Below are 19,221 nucleotides of genomic sequence, written 5' to 3'. Positions count from 1 at the left end.
ATTGTTTATCACCATTCATGCGCATGCATTCATATCGATGCTTTAAGGCAAAACTTTGCATTATTAGTAGCTACCACAAGCTATGCCTTCCCAAAGAATGGATAGAGGACACAGAGGGGTAGAGGAACCCATGAATAGTTGCATAGTGTTGCATTCATTGCAGTGAATTTAACGTATTAATTTAAAATTTATTATTTCCAATGCTACCTTCTCACGAAAAAAAACTAACCAAATAAAATCACATAAGATGGTTAAGCTCATTCTTGAAATTTCAAAGTTCATGTGACTATTAGCTATATAAGAGCAAGCCCATGAAGCCCATATTCATCACTGGCTACAGCAACCTTGATTCCTTAGCATCCAACCTCTGTTCTCTACTGTTTCGAGCACGCTATCGAAGCTTCTCACACAGGAGCGAACGGCTGAGAAGCAGCGCCATCTATTGTATCAGTTTTACAGTACTCAAATTTTTTATTCTCCATACTATCTGCTTTTCTCTCTTACATACGAGATCCTGTTATCTGTTGAGCACAGACATTGTATTGTTTTCTTACAAATGCATCCATAAGAGAATAGTCACAACATTGTGAAGCTCTTTCCATTCTGTATAACTTAGCATCCACTCTTTCAAATTTTCAATTGGAGAATGTTGTTTATCACCATTCATGCACATGCATTCATATCGATGCTTTAAGGCAAAACTTTGCATTATTAGTAGTTACCACAAGCTATGTCTTCCCAAAGAATGGGTAGAGGACACAGAGGGGTAAATCACATAAGATGGTTAAGCTCATTCTTGAAATTTCAAAGTTCATGTGGAGCTTGACTTTGTCATAAAGAGGTCATGCTTGTGTTGTAAAGGGTGACATCGTATGAGCATGCATACGGATTACCGAAATGAGAGGGAGTGAGGCTATGCCATGCATGACTACTATTTTTTGTAATCCAATATTCTTTTGGCTTCACGACCCATGTATATAAGATAGCATAAAAAAGGATACAGACCTTTAAAGAGGAATAAATGGATTGTCCTTTTTATGTGCTTTTAAATTCATTTTAAGAAGAATAAGAAATACCAACATTGTGTATGTGGATGCAAATTTTTTCCCATTTTAAATTCGTAGAAGCACTAAGCAAAAATCATCAAACAAACAATGCAAACGAGTTTTATCCTTCCACATCACCACTCATGGCTTTTTTCCCTTCCCCTCTCCCCCAATTTTTTCTTGCCCTCTCTTATTATCCGAATGGACTTCAATCCAATAACTTTGTGTAATTTTCAAACAATGTCAAAAAACCATGAGTGAAACTTGATCCCTCTTCCCATCCTTTGCCCCTCCATGTAGTATCTTAATTTACACAATTCACTACACAACATAATACTTAGGATATTAATATCTTTCTTTTCTACTCAATCTATGATGTCACAAATTCTAGTTAGAATTGACCTTATATTCAAGTCAAGCATAAAGTGCTTCAATGTCAATCAAGATAAGAAGTGGCATTTGCTACCATAAATTTTCATGGTCCTAATGGAGTAATGTCACTTGAGATAGAATTGGTCATGAGAAGTTAGCAAATATTGTTTCCATGATGCTTAGACCAAAAGTGAGCTCCATACATTCAATACGACATACATAGTGTGGAGCAAAGACCAAAGGATAATTTCGTAAGTATAAATTTCCAAATTTTAAATTTTGAATGATTCCGAATTCCCAAGCTATCAAACAAGTCATCGACTTGAAACCAAGGTGAAGCAAAACTTTGACAATTTCTAAGTGTTTCCTAAACAATTTCTTTCAAATTATGATACCTTTCTGTTGAAACTTATGAGGTTTTAAATATAATTAAAGAATTGCAATTGCCAATGTAATTTGGAGGGTCTAGATAATCAAAGACCCACTCCCTAGTGGTCAAGCAAGCAGGGCTTGGGCCTAGACTAAAAAATGATTGACATTAGTCTTCAGTTTGTTATTATCATTTCGTGATAGTGCTGTGATAATGCTTTGAATTATCAACAATACATTAATTTAAGTTGTAGAGAGCAAAATTCATGGAGAAAAGTAGTACCAAGTAGGAGAACGGACCCTCATGTGAGCTTGAAGCAAAACAGGCCCTTTAAAAAACATATTTGAATAACTCCCCCACTGAAGCAATTTCTCACTTTGGGTATTGCCAAGAACTGTCAGTCCGATTGGTGATAATTTATATTAAGTTTGTCATGCACTTGAACTCTCTCATTGAAAAAACTATGATTCTAAAAAACAAAACTTACTCTATCATTCCACAACAAAGGTATAAGAGAATCTGAATTACTTTTCCTCTGACAAATATCACTCCGAACTGGTTATGGTAAACAAATATCACTCCGAGACAGAAAGGGGGACAGGGGGAGAGAGAGAGAGAGAGAGAGAGAGGACACGTTTTGTTATATAAACAAAGAGCCAGGCCTCTCTAAGACATCAGGGTCCTATGAACACAGTCAACATGTTACCTTCCAATCCAGACAACTAAAGCACACCTGCAAACTGTGCAATTCGTCAGATTTGCCAGAGAAACGCTACAGTACATTTTGAATGTAACACAGCACTTGGGAGACAGATTTTCTAACGATAAAAGAGACATGGAAGCCAGAAAATACTTCACTGTGCCTTGCGATTTTTCCCCTTGAATTTTGAGGCTCTGCTGGTAGAGCTGATTCCTCCTAACAGCCAGCCTGAATCTATCATCTCAAGCACATCTGGTAGGTCATCTGCCTCCTGGTGTGGAGAATTGCCCGGCTCATCAACATTTTCAACTTCTTTGACTTCCTCAATCCCTTCATCTACCTTCCCATCATATACCTGGTTCTGGGTCTGTAAGTCAGTTGCCTTGGATTCGGACACAACCTTCCTTGTGGGCACATCACCAACCTGATTCTGGGTCTGCAACTCAGTTCCCTTGGATTCCCCTTCTGCCAGAAAGTCATCATATGACCATTGAATGCCTTTCTCTTCCACGGCACTTTGTTTCACCAACCAATCAGAGATAGACCTTGCCATAGGAGCACAGATTGCACATAAGAGACGAGTGATAGAATTTAGAATCGGGACTCTGCTGGACAAATCAATGGCTTTTTGTATGGTTTCTTTCAAAGTTGCCTCATATTTTACCCATAAGTCAGCAGAAGTTCCGACTAACCCACGTCTGTACAGGATAGTGGGTACTGTTAACAGATTCGCAGCTGTACAAAGTATGCATCCTTCTACTGTCGTACCCACTGCATATATCTGAGGCCAAGATGACATCATGGAGTGGTCAATGTATAATGGAAAGGAAATTCAACAGACAAATAAGGCATACAAAAATGTCCATCCTAGGTTGAAAATGACCACAAAATAACAAGCTTTAAAAAAAAAAAAACAGTGCAAATTGCTCAGAGACCATCCTCCTGACATCACTGTCCTTAATTAGAATGACCAGATATAGAACACTTGATGTAGCTTTCTTTGAATTCACTAATTGCAAGACTAAATTTAACAAAGGTTTTTAAACAAACTTGATGTGATTTGTTTGATGCATGTCATTTCAATACTCTTGGCCATGTGAGCCTAACCGCAAGCAGAGAGAGACATTGAAGTCGGGACAGCATTTTATTTCTTTCACGCATATGTGCTTCAAAAGAAAATCCACGCGTTTAAGTAAAATCGGGTGAGGAGTAATTTTGTTCTTTCTTTCAACCTAGAGAAAAGCAGGAACCCTTTAAAATTCTCCCCCAGGTCCATGCTCTGTAGTTTACCTGGTTATCAATGGTAGCTAACATCCCTAACGTATGTCCTTCCACAGCCTCGACGAAAGGATGCGTCCATGGATCCACCACTTCTTCTAGGTTTTTGATGATTGTACCGACTGGAAACGGCAAGTGGGTAATTTTTTCAAGACAAGAATGTGTGAAAACGATCAGGCACGATGCAGAATCATGGAAAAGTCTCGGCGGACGTTCTTTAGTACGATCCTGCAGCAACCACTCTTTCTGTCATGTAAGCACATAAACCCGTCTTTTCCCCACAAATTTTCCACAATTTTCGGTTACGACAGGAAGAAATAACGAACGAAAAAGCTGTGAACGACAAACGAAAATTGGGCAACACTCTCGTGAAAATTGGAAGGAAAAACGTCCGCCCAACGTCGGGGAAAGGTACGATTTTTTGCAAGGAAAACTGAATGAAGAAGAATGCTAAAGAGGGAAGAAGGAAGCGGGAGAAGGGCATGTCTTACTGAATTGTTGGGTTCTAGGAGAGGAGAGTATGCGTCAAAAGATACAGAAAGACACATGTTTTGAGCGCAGGATTGTTGAGCAGAGTATGAAAAGCGATTGCGAGAACTCACAGCAAGGGGAGGGGTGGAGGAAGGTCCAGGATCATCCCCAGGCAAATTCATGACTTTTGTGAAGTGCCCACAACAGGAAAGCGAGAATTGGAAAGGGGAATGAAAGTAAGTGTCAACGGGGAAGAAAGGTTGCTTGAATGGCAAGGGATTTGAATTTTAAACCAATAACATTTGTTGCCGACGCTCTCTACACCAACAACGTCCACTTCGGAGGCCTTAATGGAGACACTGTTTAACACCAAAAACAAGGGAGCACTTCATTTGTTTAACTAGTATCTCTCTTGAATGAAGTAACTAGGTGGCTTACATAGCTCTTTGAGGGTCTTGGAACATTTATAGTTGATGTGTGGGGGGCTTGGGGTGGGGGAGAGCTAGCGGGCATGAGAGAGAGAGAGAGAGAGAGCAAGAGAGAAAGAGAGACATGAGAAGATAAAGAGTTAATGAAGAGCATGAGTGTCCAAAATTGAGTGGGAGGATGGGATAAAGTGTCCGAAATTGATTGGGAGGTCACTTCTTATGGAAATTGTTATTAGAGCGCCTCCCTTCCAAGGTTAACCATCCTTAAAATATATTTGGCACTTTTTAAAAAAAACAAATAAATGAAATTTGGAAGTAGTCCATATCTAGGGTAGGTGAAATATGGGCCCCTAGGAGGAAAGGAATGGAAAGTGTATAACTCACTCTACAGTGAGGGAGTAGGGCACAAAGTGATAGGGGCCCCTAGGTGGAAATGAATGGGAAGTGTATAACTCACTCTAGGGTGAAGGGGAAGGACATAAAGTAATAGTGGGATATAGTATTTTTCAATTAATCAACGTCGAGTGGATGATCAATGGGAGAAAGGCATAAGTTGAAAAGTGCTCGTGGGGTTCCAGAAAAATGGAGTTCAAATTGCTATTGCAACCCAAAAGGCTATGGCTTGCATGGTTGTAGTCCCCTGGACTCATTCCTAATGGAGGGAGCACACGCAATTCCCCCACATGGTTGAAGAGTAATCAAAGGAGGTGACTTGCAATTTCTACAACAAAGGAAGGCCACACCTTAGAAGCTGGGGCATTATTGAGGGCAGGAGTACTGTCCATGAATGTTTTTGCAAATTCAAAGGACCCATTGTTTGAATCTTTTCTTTATAGATTAGGAGGTCTTTTAGTAAAATTTAACTAGCATGCAACAGAGTTTGGAGCATTTGTGACCTCTGTGAGAAAATTTTACAGTTTGAATTGGAAAATTTGTGTTTCACCTTAGGGGCAGAGAGAGAGAGAGAGAGAGAGAGAGAGAGAGAGAGAGAGAGAGAGAGAGATGGGGAGGGGTGGGCAGTTAGGGAAGAAGAGATAGAGAGAGGGGGGGTAGGGGATTAATGTGAACACTAGAAGGGGGACAGAGAGGAGGGAAGGGGATGGTGGAGGGGGATCTATCATGTGGGATGGACATTAATAAAAGGGGAGGGTACAACACATAAAGCGTGGGAAAAAGCGGGTGAGGGCTATCATGAGGGGGAGGGTGGAGGGGCCCATAGCTTTTTGAAGAAATTAACAATTGGAGCCCCATTTAGGGAAAGATAATGCTTTATAGACCATGAGTAAGGCTCACCTATGGTTTGAGAAGATGATGAGGACGTGGGCCAAAAGTGGTGGTTGAATAAATTGAGACCAAAGTGTGTACAATACATTCCTAGCGAAAATGTGTTTGTAGTGGCTAAAATTGCAAAATTACAGGTGAGGATGTGGGCAAAAAATAGTGGGTGAATAAGGTGAGACCAAAGTGTGTACAATGCATTGCTAGTGAAAACTGACATTTGACATATTTTTTACTAGCTATAATTGCAAAACACCGATTTAGATTCTGCCTAGCTTTTAAGCACTACCTCCTATGGGTAGTGCCATGGAGGAGAATTCAATTCTCCTTTGTCAATTTTAACATTTAATTGTTAGAAGGAAAGATAATTGTTTCAACATTTAAGGAAAGATAATTGAGTTGGACATGGCAAACTTCCTTTAATAAAGATCATCAGCCCAACGCACTAAGCATCCACAAGCGCTTGTTGCACGATGAGGCAGTGCCCACACATACTTGTTTGAAGGAAGAAATTTTAGGCATTTAAGTTTCTAAAACCGACGGATTACAATTTACTTTTCCTATAAACAAATTGCTCTTTGTTCTTACTTTACCTTGTGTGACTTCCAATGTGCAACCTAGATACTATTTAAATGTGGGAATGTGCTTTCCCACCATAGTATTTGATCATGCCAAAATATAAGGGTAGGTTCTACTTCTCCTTGTGAAGGAATTAGGAGTGAGAATATTGCAAACCTCACCACCATAGTGTGTGAAGATTGTGCAAATTCAAAATCATTAGCAATGCTCCTACTCTTGATCTCCAATGTCACAACTACTCCCATGATGTCTCACAAAACAAACTACCAAGTGGGCACGTCTTATATGTCGCTGGCCATCATTGATCTCATTGCTTTCAATTTGAGGGTCAAGATTGATCCCTAGAGATTTAATGGTCCAGATCCATAGAATGGTCTAACCGATTAGTATCGTTAAATTTTTTGTCTGAAAAAAAGTAAAGTGTTAATAGAACAAAAATTTCATATGAAAAAAGGTGAATTTTGATTTATGAATAAACAAAAATATCGTTCAAAAAAATTCGTCACGTAAAACTTTCATTGATAGAAATTTTTTGTCGACGAAAATTTTCACGTTGATAAAAATTTCAATATGTCGACGGAATTTTTTCCTGTTGATGAATTTTGGGATTCTAGAATCCAGTGGGATACTGGAATCCCAAATTTCATCGACGAAAAAAATTTCTCTCAAATTTCATCGATAGGAGAAAATAATAATTTCTGTCAATGAAATTTGGGATTCCAGAATCCAGTGGGATTTTGGAATCCCAAAATTCATCAATGGAAAAAAATTCCATCGACGAAAAAATTTTCCGCCGACGGAAATTTTCTGTCAATGAAAGTTTTACATGATGAAATGTTTTTCCTTATACTAGAATGACATTTGCATTCACGCATGTTAGAAATTTTCCTTTTTTCATATGAAAATTTTGTTTCATTGACGGAATTTTTTATTCGTTCAAGTTTATCACAACAAATTGAATTCTAGAATCTAGATTTACATCATTTTTAAAAAGGAAAATAGTTTTCATCTTCATGACTCATATTTAGATCAAAATAAAGTAAACCACTAAATTGTACTACTCCCAATTGTCTAAAATTCGACCATTCAGATATTTGATTTTCTTTCTACATCTATCGAAATATTTTCTTTCAACAAGCCTCTTCTTTGTCTATGGACAACATATACCTACTTATCTTCACACCACATTTATTCTCTATTTCAATGATAAGGATGAACTTCAATGATTGGGATGAAGTTTTTGTACAAGAAAAAACACATTTTTATAATTCTAAGTAATGTATTATACTTTATGTAGACATGCATGAATTATTAGTGGTTTTAAATAATATTAGATCGTATCATTGATCTTGTTTTTTTCAATTTGATTTTTGATGTGCAAAGTAGAAACTTTTTCATCTTTCAATTAGCAATATGTACATTTTTCAAAAGAAGCTTGAAACTATGCTTATTTTGTAAAAGTCATGAAAATAGTTCTCATTAATGTCTCCAAAAGATTGTAAAATTGATCAATATTTAAGACTAGTGAACTGCAAATCCTTATCATGCTAAAATAACCACACTCTAACCATTGCACAAAGCCATGTAGAGCACATAATTCCTTGATGCATTTGAAATCTAACAAGAGATATGCATGTAAGTCTTGTGAAGGAATTGTTTCATGAATACTTGGTAAGATATGTGGCAATACCATTCCCTACTATAGGAAGATGTGGGGAAGAGGCTATGCATAGAGAGAGTGATAGCGCACAAAACTCCCATGATTAGTGTTGTGTAGTGAGGGAGAGAGAGAGAGAGAGAGATTGGTGGTGCTAGCCTAGATCCTCCCTTTTGGGTGATCCTACACATATAGCTAGATTGGACAAGTCCATTTGTTAGTATCAATAGCGAAATATGTGCATACTTTTTGTTTAGTACTAATATTGCTCCAAAAGGTAGTATATATAAAATACTATACCTTGTTGTATTTGTTGGAATTAATAGTGAAATAAGTACATACTAAGTATTTAGAAGTAATAGTCCTCTAGACCATGCTATATACACAACAATATTAGGTGAGTCCATACTGTACACATCACATAAAATGTATTTGATATGAATAGAACTCTCTAGAGCAACATATATATAATTATATTTGCTAAGTACTATCACAAAGAAAACAAACCACCACATGCCATTATGAAATGAGGAATCTTGTGGCTACGCTTATTGTTTAGGCAATTGTCTTGAGAAAGACATTGAATGTGCGAAGCAGAACGAGTGCTTATGGGTGTTTGTAGGGTAAAATTGAAAGATTTAGCATGTCATGATCCTCAGATAAGGGCATACTTGAAGCAGTGCAATTGTCAGCGATGATGAGTACACACATCTCTTTGTGCAACTTTGGCAGTTGTGGAAACCATGAATAGTTCCCCTTTGACGAATCATCTATTGAATACATGCAACTTGAAATCTCAAAGTAATGCAGTGAGAAATTGTGAGAGGTCTAGGATGCACGGAAATAGCTCCTAATTTCTCCAAGATAAATCTCAAGAATAATTAGTCAATACAATCATCACTTGTGGTACCTTTAACAAGGTCTGTAGGTTGTCATATGATTTGACATCAGGAGGGTTTATTAATTGCAATGTTGTTCGTAACCTACCACTTCATCTTCGAGCTACTTTAGAACAATAGCATTAGTCGACACTATAGTTTTTGCCTCTTCCAAGGCCTTCTTTGATGTACATAACCTTTCCCTAAGGCTTTCCATAATCCAAATACTCCCTCATTTTGATGTAGCTTGCACTTTGCACTCTTCATGTTCCTAGCCCATGAGTCCATAGACAACACTGCCTTTTGCTATTTTTGTTGCACCAACCCTAGGATATTCGCTAATAAAGTTTCAACTGCCTCACCAACTTGGGCTTCCAAATCTTCTAGCCCTGGAGTACATGCAGTGTCAATGGATGCTCCAGTAGTGCCATCGAGGAGGCCACTAATTGGTTCACTAGCTTCATGGGACCACTTTTGTAGATACACTTAGTTTAGTCACAACACTCTCTCCAAACTCAGCCCAATTAATTGGCCCTATGCATGCTTCAAATACAAATCCTCTTGCAAATGCAAGACTAAATTTGGTGGAGGCCCCTGATAACACTGTTTGTACAATGTATAAAATGGTGTTTAGTGTTCCTACTTGAAAGTTCTGAGTTTAATCTTATGGCCACTTTGAAGAAGCTTTGTAAACACTTTAAGCCAATCCTTCATTGTTACCTCCCTTTTGGTGATTCCCCTTGGGTTCTCTCCCTCCATACACAACCCGTACTCGTGATTGAAGTCATCTTTTGTTTTGCAAAGGACTTTAGCGTTCTTGCTTCTAACTTGGGAGCATGCTAGAGCAGCTTATTGACTATGTAGCCCATCCCACAACTAGAAGCGAAAAAGAGCCTTGTGAAGATTTACTTGAATACTAAAGACCAAGAAACTAATGGAGACAAAACTGAAAATGAGACACAATACCAAAAACTCCCCTTTGGAGAGGGTGCACCTACAGCTGCCTTATTCTTTCCTTTACTAATGATGGATTGAACAGGAGGCATTGCTCAAACTGAGCAGTCCCCACACAATGTACCTAGCAAAAAGCTCAAGAATGCACATTTGGCCTATGTCGACGGGGCAAGAGAGGAAGATTTGGATCTCTTGGAAAGCGCAGGGCACGGCATGCATGAAAGTGTGACAATGCAAAGTGTAAAGGGAAATGTGCATGGAAAAGTGCTATTGCATTGATGATTGCAAGCTATTAACATGATGGTTGTTTATGGCAACCTGTTAACAAGTTTTAAATTTCAAACACATTCATATTCAAAACCACTTCCTCAAGGCTTCTCAAAACCAGTTAAAAGTGTATCTCCTTACCATGCATATACCCAATATTGGTACTAAATAAATAGTATGTATTGGGCATAGTGTGTGCATAGTATGCACATAAAATGTAATGGGGGCATGATGTGTAATAAGTATGCACATAAAATGTACCATCATTTTCAACAAATTACAACAAGATATAGTACTATTTGGAGCTTTTGGTAGTACAGAATACATAGTATGTACTTATCTAACTATTAGTTCTACCAATTCTAATTGTGTATATAGTATAATTTAGAGTAATATTAGTACTAACCAAATAGTATGTAATATGCATAGTATGTACCATCTTTCTCAATGAAATCCAACACAATATAGTATTGTATATGTAATACTTCTTGGAGTATTATAAGTATAGAATACATAGTATGTACTTATCTAGCTATCAATTCTACCTAATCTAACTATGTATTTAGCACTGTTTGGAGTATTACTAGTACTGTACTTAGCAAATCTAATTGTGTATATACTGTAGTATATAGTACTATTGATACCAAACACATAGCATGTGTGGTGTATAGTATGGACTTGTACAATCTAGCTATGTATATAGCATTGTGTATAGGACTATTACTTCTTAATTCTTAGCATGTAATTATTGCATTAGGGGAGAATTGGGGTCTCAAAAGGGCCTCATAAGGAATGGATTAAGAAATGGATTAGTCCTAATGAAAGGGCCAAGGTAGGTCCCAAAAAGTCCTAACCCCCCTCACCTAGGTGGGTTAAGCCCACAAGTGACCCCACCTCTTACACAACTCTTACTCCTAGGTGGGAACCAAAAAATTGAAAATTCAAAAATTTGAATTTTGAATTCCCTCCCTCCTCTCTCTTCCCTCCCTCCCTCCCCCTCCTCCCTCCCCCTCCCTCACTCCCCCTCCTGAGTCCCTCCTCCCCCTCCCTCCCTCCCTCCTCCCTCCCCTCTCCTCCCCTCCCCCTTCTCCCCCTTCTTCCTCCTCCCCCTCCCTCCCTCCCTCCTCCACGCCTGCTCCTTCTGCCCTCCCCCTCCCTCCCTCCCCCACGCCTGCTCCTCCTGCCCTCCCCCTCCCCCTCCCTCCTCCTCCACTGCTATTCCTCCTCCCCCCTCCCTCTTGCTCCTCCCTCTTGCCCTCCCCTCCCTCCTACTCCTCCCCTTCCTCCTCCTCCCCCTCCCTCCCTCCCTTCTCCATGCCTGCTCCTTCTGCCCTCCCCCTCCCTCCCTCCCCCACGCCTGCTCCTCCTTCCCTCCCCCTCCCTCCTCCTCCACTACTGTTCCTCCTCCCTCCTTCCTCCACGCCTACTCCTCACCCTCCACACCTGCTGGTCTGCCCCCCTTTCCTCCACTTCAACTGGTCCTCCCTCCCCCATCCCTCCTCCTCGCCCTCCCTCTTCTTGCATGCTGCTCCTTCAAGCCTGCAGCTCCACACCTTCTCCTTCTCTACACTCCTTTAGTCATGGCACCATTTGAGGACGTCTCCAACAAGTACTAGGTTCACTTAGAGTTTGAGGCTGAATATGCAAGCACACGTAGTCTAGGATTGAGGGGAGCTTCCAAAATCCACAGTCTTTGTTTGCAAGGAAAGAAGCATATCGACCTTTGGGTAGAAGGATCCTTGCATCCTTTAGATCTTGCCAACCAAAAGAGCCCTCCTTTCCATACAATGCATGAGCTAGTTCGGTTTGTTGGAAATGGACATGCGAGGTTGCTTGGTTATTGCAATCGCTTAAATAATGCTCAATCAATAGCTATGCAAGCAAGTGAGATGCGCATAGCCCCAAGCAGAGATGCTAGCACATTTAGGAAATAGCACCATTGTTGCAATGCATAACTCTATGCAGGATCTTCAAAGGAAGAACCAGGATCTTTATGATAAAGCCGAAGCATTGGACTTGGATCGAAATGCATTGGACTTGGAGTGACATAAATTAGAAGAGTCACTCTGTAAGCTAGCTGAGTCCAAAAAAGGCTTGGAAAGATCTATATACAATCAAGTACGATGAGCCATAGAGAAGGAACGAGAGAAGGTAGAAGAACGAGTGCAAAAGATGAAAGAAACACCTTTGGGATTGAAGGAGAGGAAAAGAAGGTACTTACATAACATGGATGCATTGGCATCCACTGGTGGTGCTAGAAAGAGGAGAGTTCGGGCTACAAGGTTGGTTGTGGTACATTGTTTGTGACTAAGTTTTTATTGTGTTCTTCTTTAGGAACTTCATGGAAGATGTGATGGGAAGAACAGATGGGGATGATATTGACTGTTCATATGCTCTAGCTAGTTTATTGAAGTCAAGCGATGTCATTGGGATACTAAGGGACCCAAGACACAAGCGCCTACATGTGCAAGTTGCTGAGGAGGTGATGAAGGACTTCAAGGATATTGTGGATGCAAAAGAGATGCTTGCAACTTGTGATACTTCCGGTGTAAGTCGTGAAGCTTACACATCTGTTTTCAAAATTTTCAAGTCTACTATTTTGGGAAAGTATAAGAAGTCTACAGTGCCCCTACCCACACCTTGGTTTGTGAGATGTGCACGGTGAGAAACAAACCAATGTGCAAGAGAAATGCTTGGAGGGTACCATTGCATAAGGGGCACAATGACTTGGAAGAGTAAAAAGAAATCTGGCTTGCAAACCTTTGATATGAATGCTTTCAACAATGTCTACTTAGATGTTGAGAAATTGCAATAAGCAATGGTCAATTTCTATGGCATGAGAGAAGATGGTAAGAGGAAATCCATTATAGCATTGCACTTTACTTAGTTCATTTCCTATATCGTGTTTATCCTAACGATTTTTCTCTTTTGATGTATAGATTGCAATGGAAAGCTCATATTTTTCATCAAAATGGATGAAGCTCAATTGGTGAAAGAACACAAGTTAGAGAGAGTCAGCATCTGTATTATGAATAAAGCCTTAGCCTTTGTTCAAGGGGATGAAGAAGTAGAGCAAGATTTCTCAGTGCAATCAGAGAAAGATATATGGTGGCTTGCAGCATTTGAGACTCTGAAAGAGTGCCATGAGACATTGAAGTGGGTTCTAGATAGAACAGGAATCCCATCGACCATCCGAAGACAAGAGGAAGGGCAAACATTGACAGTGGATGGCCATGGAACCTTTCAAGTTGAATGGCATCTTGCTGGTGATTTGAAAACCCTCAAGTGCTTGCATGGTTGTGATATAGAGGCAAATGCAATGAACACATGCCTTTATTGCATGTGTTCACAATGTAAGCAAAAGGCTGGCTTATAATGGGAGAATGCCATTCTATCTTGCAGCCAAATGCAAGCTCCGAATCGTGACAAGACGGATCCAAAGTGGGATACCATTTTGCCCATCCCACTTGAGAGAGTACACATATGTACTTTACATGCAGAACTGTGCGTACTTGATAAGTTGTTGTATTTGCATCTTGTTTATGCTTGGAATTTAATTCCACAAGAAGTATCCATAGTGCATTGCAGAAGCTGAGAAGTTGTTGCTAGAGATGGGATTCCGTGGACATGTCAAACTTAAGGAGGATAAGAAAATGTATGGGGCAACATAGAATCTTCCTACAAAAGTGTCCATGGGTGGAGGGAAGGCAAGGAGATTCCTATCGAACCACAATCTCGACAAAGACAAACATACATTGTCTCAAAGTAGTTTGGGTTGGGAATACTGGAAAGCATTGTGTGAATGCACTACCAATAAGGCTTCTCATCCTCAAGTAGCAACTTTGAGAGCTAAAGTATGGACAAAGGTAGATGCATTGATAAAATTGCTTCGCCAGGTTCAAATCGATGAGATGTATTATGAAAGGTTCAGGATGGCTATGAAAGAGTTTATGCAATTAATGGTGAAAGCATGGGGGGAGTCACACATTATGCATTACATGGTAATCTTGGCACCATCGTAATATTTAGCACTTGTTTTATATTAAACAGTTTTTGTTGCTTATTTGATTCTCATCCTATTTGCAGCATATTCTCTATGCACACGGACCATGGTTTGTACAAAATTGGGGTCCTTTGTCAATTTGGAATACACAAGGCATGGAGAAGTTGCACTATAGAGCCAAGGCAACCTACTTCAAGAACTCAAGGCATGGTGGTGGTGTCACTCGCAGCAATGCATTGCATGAGATGTGCGACTGGTTTTTTAGATGTTTACTAGGAAGGACTTTGAAGTCTGAAAAGGCAAAGGCATCAGAACTTGCAAAAGCACTTTAAATTGTATCAAAGAATAGAAGGCATAGTGCTCGGAAAGCATCCATAGGGAGTCAAGGAGTCGCACGTTGGTTGCAAGCTAGAGTGAGAGAAGGGAGCAAATGGGTCCAACCACCAACAGAAGCTATGATATGAAATAAATATATTTCTTATTTTGACCACAATTTGTGTACTCTCTTTAATATCTTGCTTATTTTGATCACAATTTTTGTACTCACATGACGTTGGGAAAGTGGGGACATGGTGAAGGAGGGGGGAGAGACGGGAGGGGCGTGGGGCGGGGCAAGGGGAGGGGTGGAGTGATAGCAAGGGTGGGGGGAGGGGGGGATGGGGGTATGGGGGAGGGCGACGGGTGTGGGCGGGGCAAGTAGGGGGAGGGCAAGGGGGGGGGAGGGCGACGAGGGTGGGGGGGTGGAGGGGTTAGGGCGGGGGGCACGATGAAACCCTAAATGTAATTAAAAGGGATGTCAAAACATGATGGGCCCTTATAAAAAGTTAAAAAAAACCCTAACTCTCATTATTCAATGGCAAGAGTGAAGAACACTGCTAGACCCACTGGACGCCGCCTCCGCCCTTCCTCCTCTAGCTCCACCACCTCCATGGCATCCACGCACATGAACCTAGCTGGGTCCAGTGGTGCCTCTCCCAACTCTTGTGAGCCCTCCCCCAACTGCCCCAAGTCCCGTGAGCCCACTCCCCAGTCTCCTGAGCCTTCTTCTCCTCCCAAGTACCGTGAGCCCACTCCCCAGCCCTAAGAGCATGAGCCTTCCCCTCAGCCTTCTCCCCAGCCTTCCCCTTAGCCTCAGCCTCACCATGACCCTCAACCTTCCCCTCAGCCTTCCCCTCAGCCTCAGCCTCAGCCTGAACCTCAGCCTTCCCCTCAACCTTCCCCTCAGCCTTCCCCTCCCCATGAGATCCCTCTCCCGAGCAAACAAAATGTGTTCGATAACCTTCTAGATATAGAGAGGCTTCCTGAGGGTCAACATACTGCCAGGAAGAGCACCATCTTCCCTCTCCCAGAGATACAACCCATGGCAGAGATGATCCCTGTGCCCATGAGGAGGGTAAAGCAGACTCTGAGGAAGCCCCATCCCAAAGAAGACCTAAGCCCTAGACGTCAGCGAGAGGAGGACTCGGAGGAGGACCAACGTAGATAGGAGCAACAGAAGAAGTTCATGGCAGACAAAAGGACGTGGAAAGGTGTTTGGGTACCTGTAAGGCCCCCACCAAGAGTCAGGAAGCCGTACTGAGCAAAACCCGGAGCACGGGCCCTGAGGGAGATCAGGCAACTGCAGAAGACCACAGACAACTTGATCCCGCGTGCTCCCTTTCAACGTGTGGTATGGGAAATCGCACATGGATACAAGCACTCTACAAGCATGACTTGCACTTTAGCACAGGAGCTATGGGGGTGCTCCAGGAGGCTGCAGAGCAAGTGACCACTGCTCTGGTTCGAGGACTCCAACTTGTGTGCCATCCATGCAAAGCGCATCATGGTCATGGACAAGGACATGGCTCTGGCGAAGCGACTACGGAGTGACCCAAGTTTGAAGCCCTAGATTCTCTTGCAGCCCACTCTTAGGAGTTAGACCACCCCCTGCCCTTGAAGGCACTATCTTGTATCTAAGGCCCAAGGGTCAATTTTTTTAAATAAAATATATCAACATTCTCTACACTCTCGCATTGTTGTATATTTTCCATTTCAATGCTTGTAGTAAATGATCATTTTAAGTTAAGTTTTGAATTCTGTCAAATCCTGAAGGAATTTCACCATCGCGCAGAAGGGAAAAGTGTCCGGCACATTGCCACGACCCCAGAAAGCCCAAAACCACCACGGCACAAATTTGGGCATTCTGTGGACTTGCCAAAATGCCCAAATTCACATCGTGGCGGGTTTTGGGCTTTTTGGGGTCCTTTTCCTTTCTGCGCGACGGTGAAATTCCTTCAGGATTTGACAGAAATGAACTCTTGATACCCAGAATTGGTGAAAATGATACTAAATTGGCTAGAAATTTATTAAATTAACACAATTAAAATGATGGAGAAAATATATCATCAACGACTTAAACAAAATACAATGGAATTCATGACGAGCAATGATAACTTAAAAAGACATGTAGTCATGTATCCATTGAAATATCCATTTAAATATATGTTTATATATACAAAAGGCCTCACAGGCTATCTTTTTTCTTGGCTAGTTTGAGTACATCGAGAATAGGGGTCTTTGAATCCCCTAGTGGATTCCTAGATATAAATCTAGCCGCAACAGCACTAACATCCTCCTCTCCTGCTGCCAAAGACATAGCCATTGCCATCAATGCCTTGCCATGAATGTTCGATCCAAAGGCATTGATAGCAGCCAGGCGGTGTACCAAAATGACTTTGTCGGCATTCCGAGTAATGTTGGAGTATCCGATAGCGCGCGATAATGCCTTGCACTTCAACAGCTCTGAAGGACCTCGAGGAGAAAATTTGCCGTGAAAGACCACGATATGCTCTGCGACTTTGCCAAGGTAGTGGGCCAAAGAATGATCTCTCCCAAATGTACTGCGAACATTACCCCGTCGAGATGAGAATTCATCAAGCTCGAACCCATCCTGCAACAATTCAACAAACATTAAAAGATCGACAAAAAAATTATACTGAAATAACATCAAAATAAAAAATATTATTCGAACTTACCACTACAGCGTCATCGGCTTCTATCCCTTCCACATTTGCAATGCTGATGGAACCAGGTGCTGTGTGATGTTCCATTTGGGAGGTGGACGCTTTCTCCTGACCTGTGTTGGAGGTGGAAGCTTCTGCATGAGAGGGTTGTGCATCGTATACGGATATGTTTGCATCCCTTATTGAAACCAGCGTTGTCAAGAGAAAGTCTTCCATTGTCTGGTCTTCAGTACCTAAAACCCCGAGATCTTTGACACTTGTGTCAACATCGAATCCTGATAGGACTCCGAGTGCCTCATCCTCTCGTAGTCCAAAAAGAATCTCTATGTCATGGAGGAATACGTACTCTTCTCCATCGATGATGAGGGGGGACAAGGACCATAATTCTGAGTCTGGGTCAACGGTCTCCGATGCAGATTCTTGCTCTACTGGGGGCTCTTGAAGTAGGCTCAATGCTTGAGCTGCTTCCATCTCCTCTGTTGGATCGTCAAGACTCTCTTCTATGTAGATGTCCGAGTCTAGTCTAGGGACGACCAGATCAGCAGTTCTAATAGAGGGGGTGCTAGACGATGAGGCTTCTTCCTCTAATTTCCTTCTTGGAGAAGGAAGATGAATGGCATCTCCCATGAAAGGAATTTGGTGCTTGTATTTCTTGTGATCCCTGCGTCTAGGATGTCTTGAACTTCGACTGTCCTAAACCCTTCATTTGTAAGGTTGTCACAAAAGCGGGCCAAGCGCTTTACAAAATTGGGTTCCTCTATGAACAGATACTTTATGTAATCTATGGGAACCCATCTCTTTGAAGTGTGGTCAAGTGTATAGGCAAAATTTGAGAAATTATCTTGCATGTAAAGGATGAGATGTGAGAAGTCATCCTTGGCTGGCATTTATGTGCCTAGGACATCTAAAGTCCTATCAAACACTAAAAATAGCTCTTCCTCATGATCTGCAAATGTAGTTCGTGAGATGAAGTCATGGAATGCAGTTCTAGCTGAATCCATGGCAAATAGTAGTTGATGCAGGGAGTAACTTCTAAGGACGGGAGTTTCTATGGCTCTCTAAATGTGAAAGTGAGAATGTGATGTAAAAAGGGCTCTTACCCCTTAATATATATAAAAACCCTAAAAATTAAAATTAATCATAAAATCCTCAAATTTTTTGAAAAACATTTACCACCATGAACTAAAAGGAGAAAACATTAAAAGAAATAACATGTTAATTTAATTGTCCATCATCTTTTGAAGCAATAACTAGGATTTGATAGACAAAAAATTAAATGCTGCACTAGTCAAACACATTGTTAGCAATCTTCAAAGTTGCAGGAGGAATGAAAGTGGTACTATGCATGCACTTCTCCACACGGCGGCTGATCTTACCACCATTTAAGGTAAAGTAGAAGGACTCTGACATGCCATCCTCCATGACCAATAGGTGTTCTCGCACATCCCTTAGAGTTCATTGCAATGTGACATTCACATTCTTGACATCTCCCTCTTCAACATCAATAGACAAAATTACCCCCGTATTGTCTTCATCATTAGAGTCTAGGGGAAGCCATCGGCCATTTGTTTTCTTCCAGCGGCTATACTGAAAAGCTAAATACAACATTTGGCATAACAAATGGTATCTAATAACCACATTGTCTTTACATGTGTGACATTGAAACACATTACCCTTTTGGTCACCTGACTTGGTTCCCCAATTCATCCCAAGTAAATCTTCAAGAGCATTTTCATCTACACGCTTGCAAGACCACATAGTTTTTGTTCTATGCATATGTATATTCTGAAATAAAGAAGCAAAAATGTGTAGAGGCATAAACCAAGATAACCTTGCCCATTTGGATCCAAATGTAAACTTCATGGCCATGCACACATCCTTTGCAATCTTGTCCTTGTACGATTGGAATGTCCTCGAGTCCACATTGCTGCAATGTTG

The 19,221-nt window shown here is 41.1% G+C and overlaps 1 protein-coding gene across 2 annotated transcripts; it reads right to left on the bottom strand.

Annotated features, from left to right (window-relative positions):
* Positions 1 to 2,468: 2,468 nt before the first annotated feature.
* LOC147888383 (uncharacterized) lies at positions 2,469 to 4,634 on the bottom strand. Of its 2 annotated transcripts, none has more exons than XM_087392197.1 (3): positions 4,258 to 4,634; positions 3,779 to 3,994; positions 2,469 to 3,269 (listed from the first exon to the last, which is right to left on the bottom strand). In XM_087392197.1, exons 1-3 carry the CDS (start codon positions 4,417 to 4,419, stop codon positions 2,643 to 2,645), a joined length of 1,005 nt encoding a protein of 334 aa, XP_087248323.1. In that variant the 5' UTR covers positions 4,420 to 4,634; the 3' UTR covers positions 2,469 to 2,642. The 2 variants fall into 2 exon arrangements, with proteins under 2 accessions (XP_087248323.1, XP_087248324.1); XM_087392198.1 differs by having other exon boundaries at positions 4,369 to 4,632.
* Positions 4,635 to 19,221: the final 14,587 nt, after the last annotated feature.

The sequence above is a fragment of the Dipteris shenzhenensis genome, chromosome 21 (genome assembly GCF_047967505.1).
Source record: "Dipteris shenzhenensis isolate YYH24624 ecotype China chromosome 21, Dip_SZ_1.0, whole genome shotgun sequence".
Classification (NCBI taxonomy): Eukaryota; Viridiplantae; Streptophyta; class Polypodiopsida; order Gleicheniales; family Dipteridaceae; genus Dipteris; species Dipteris shenzhenensis.
The sequence above is the reverse complement of the archived record's forward strand: the minus strand, read 5'-3'. Positions and strand labels throughout refer to the sequence as shown.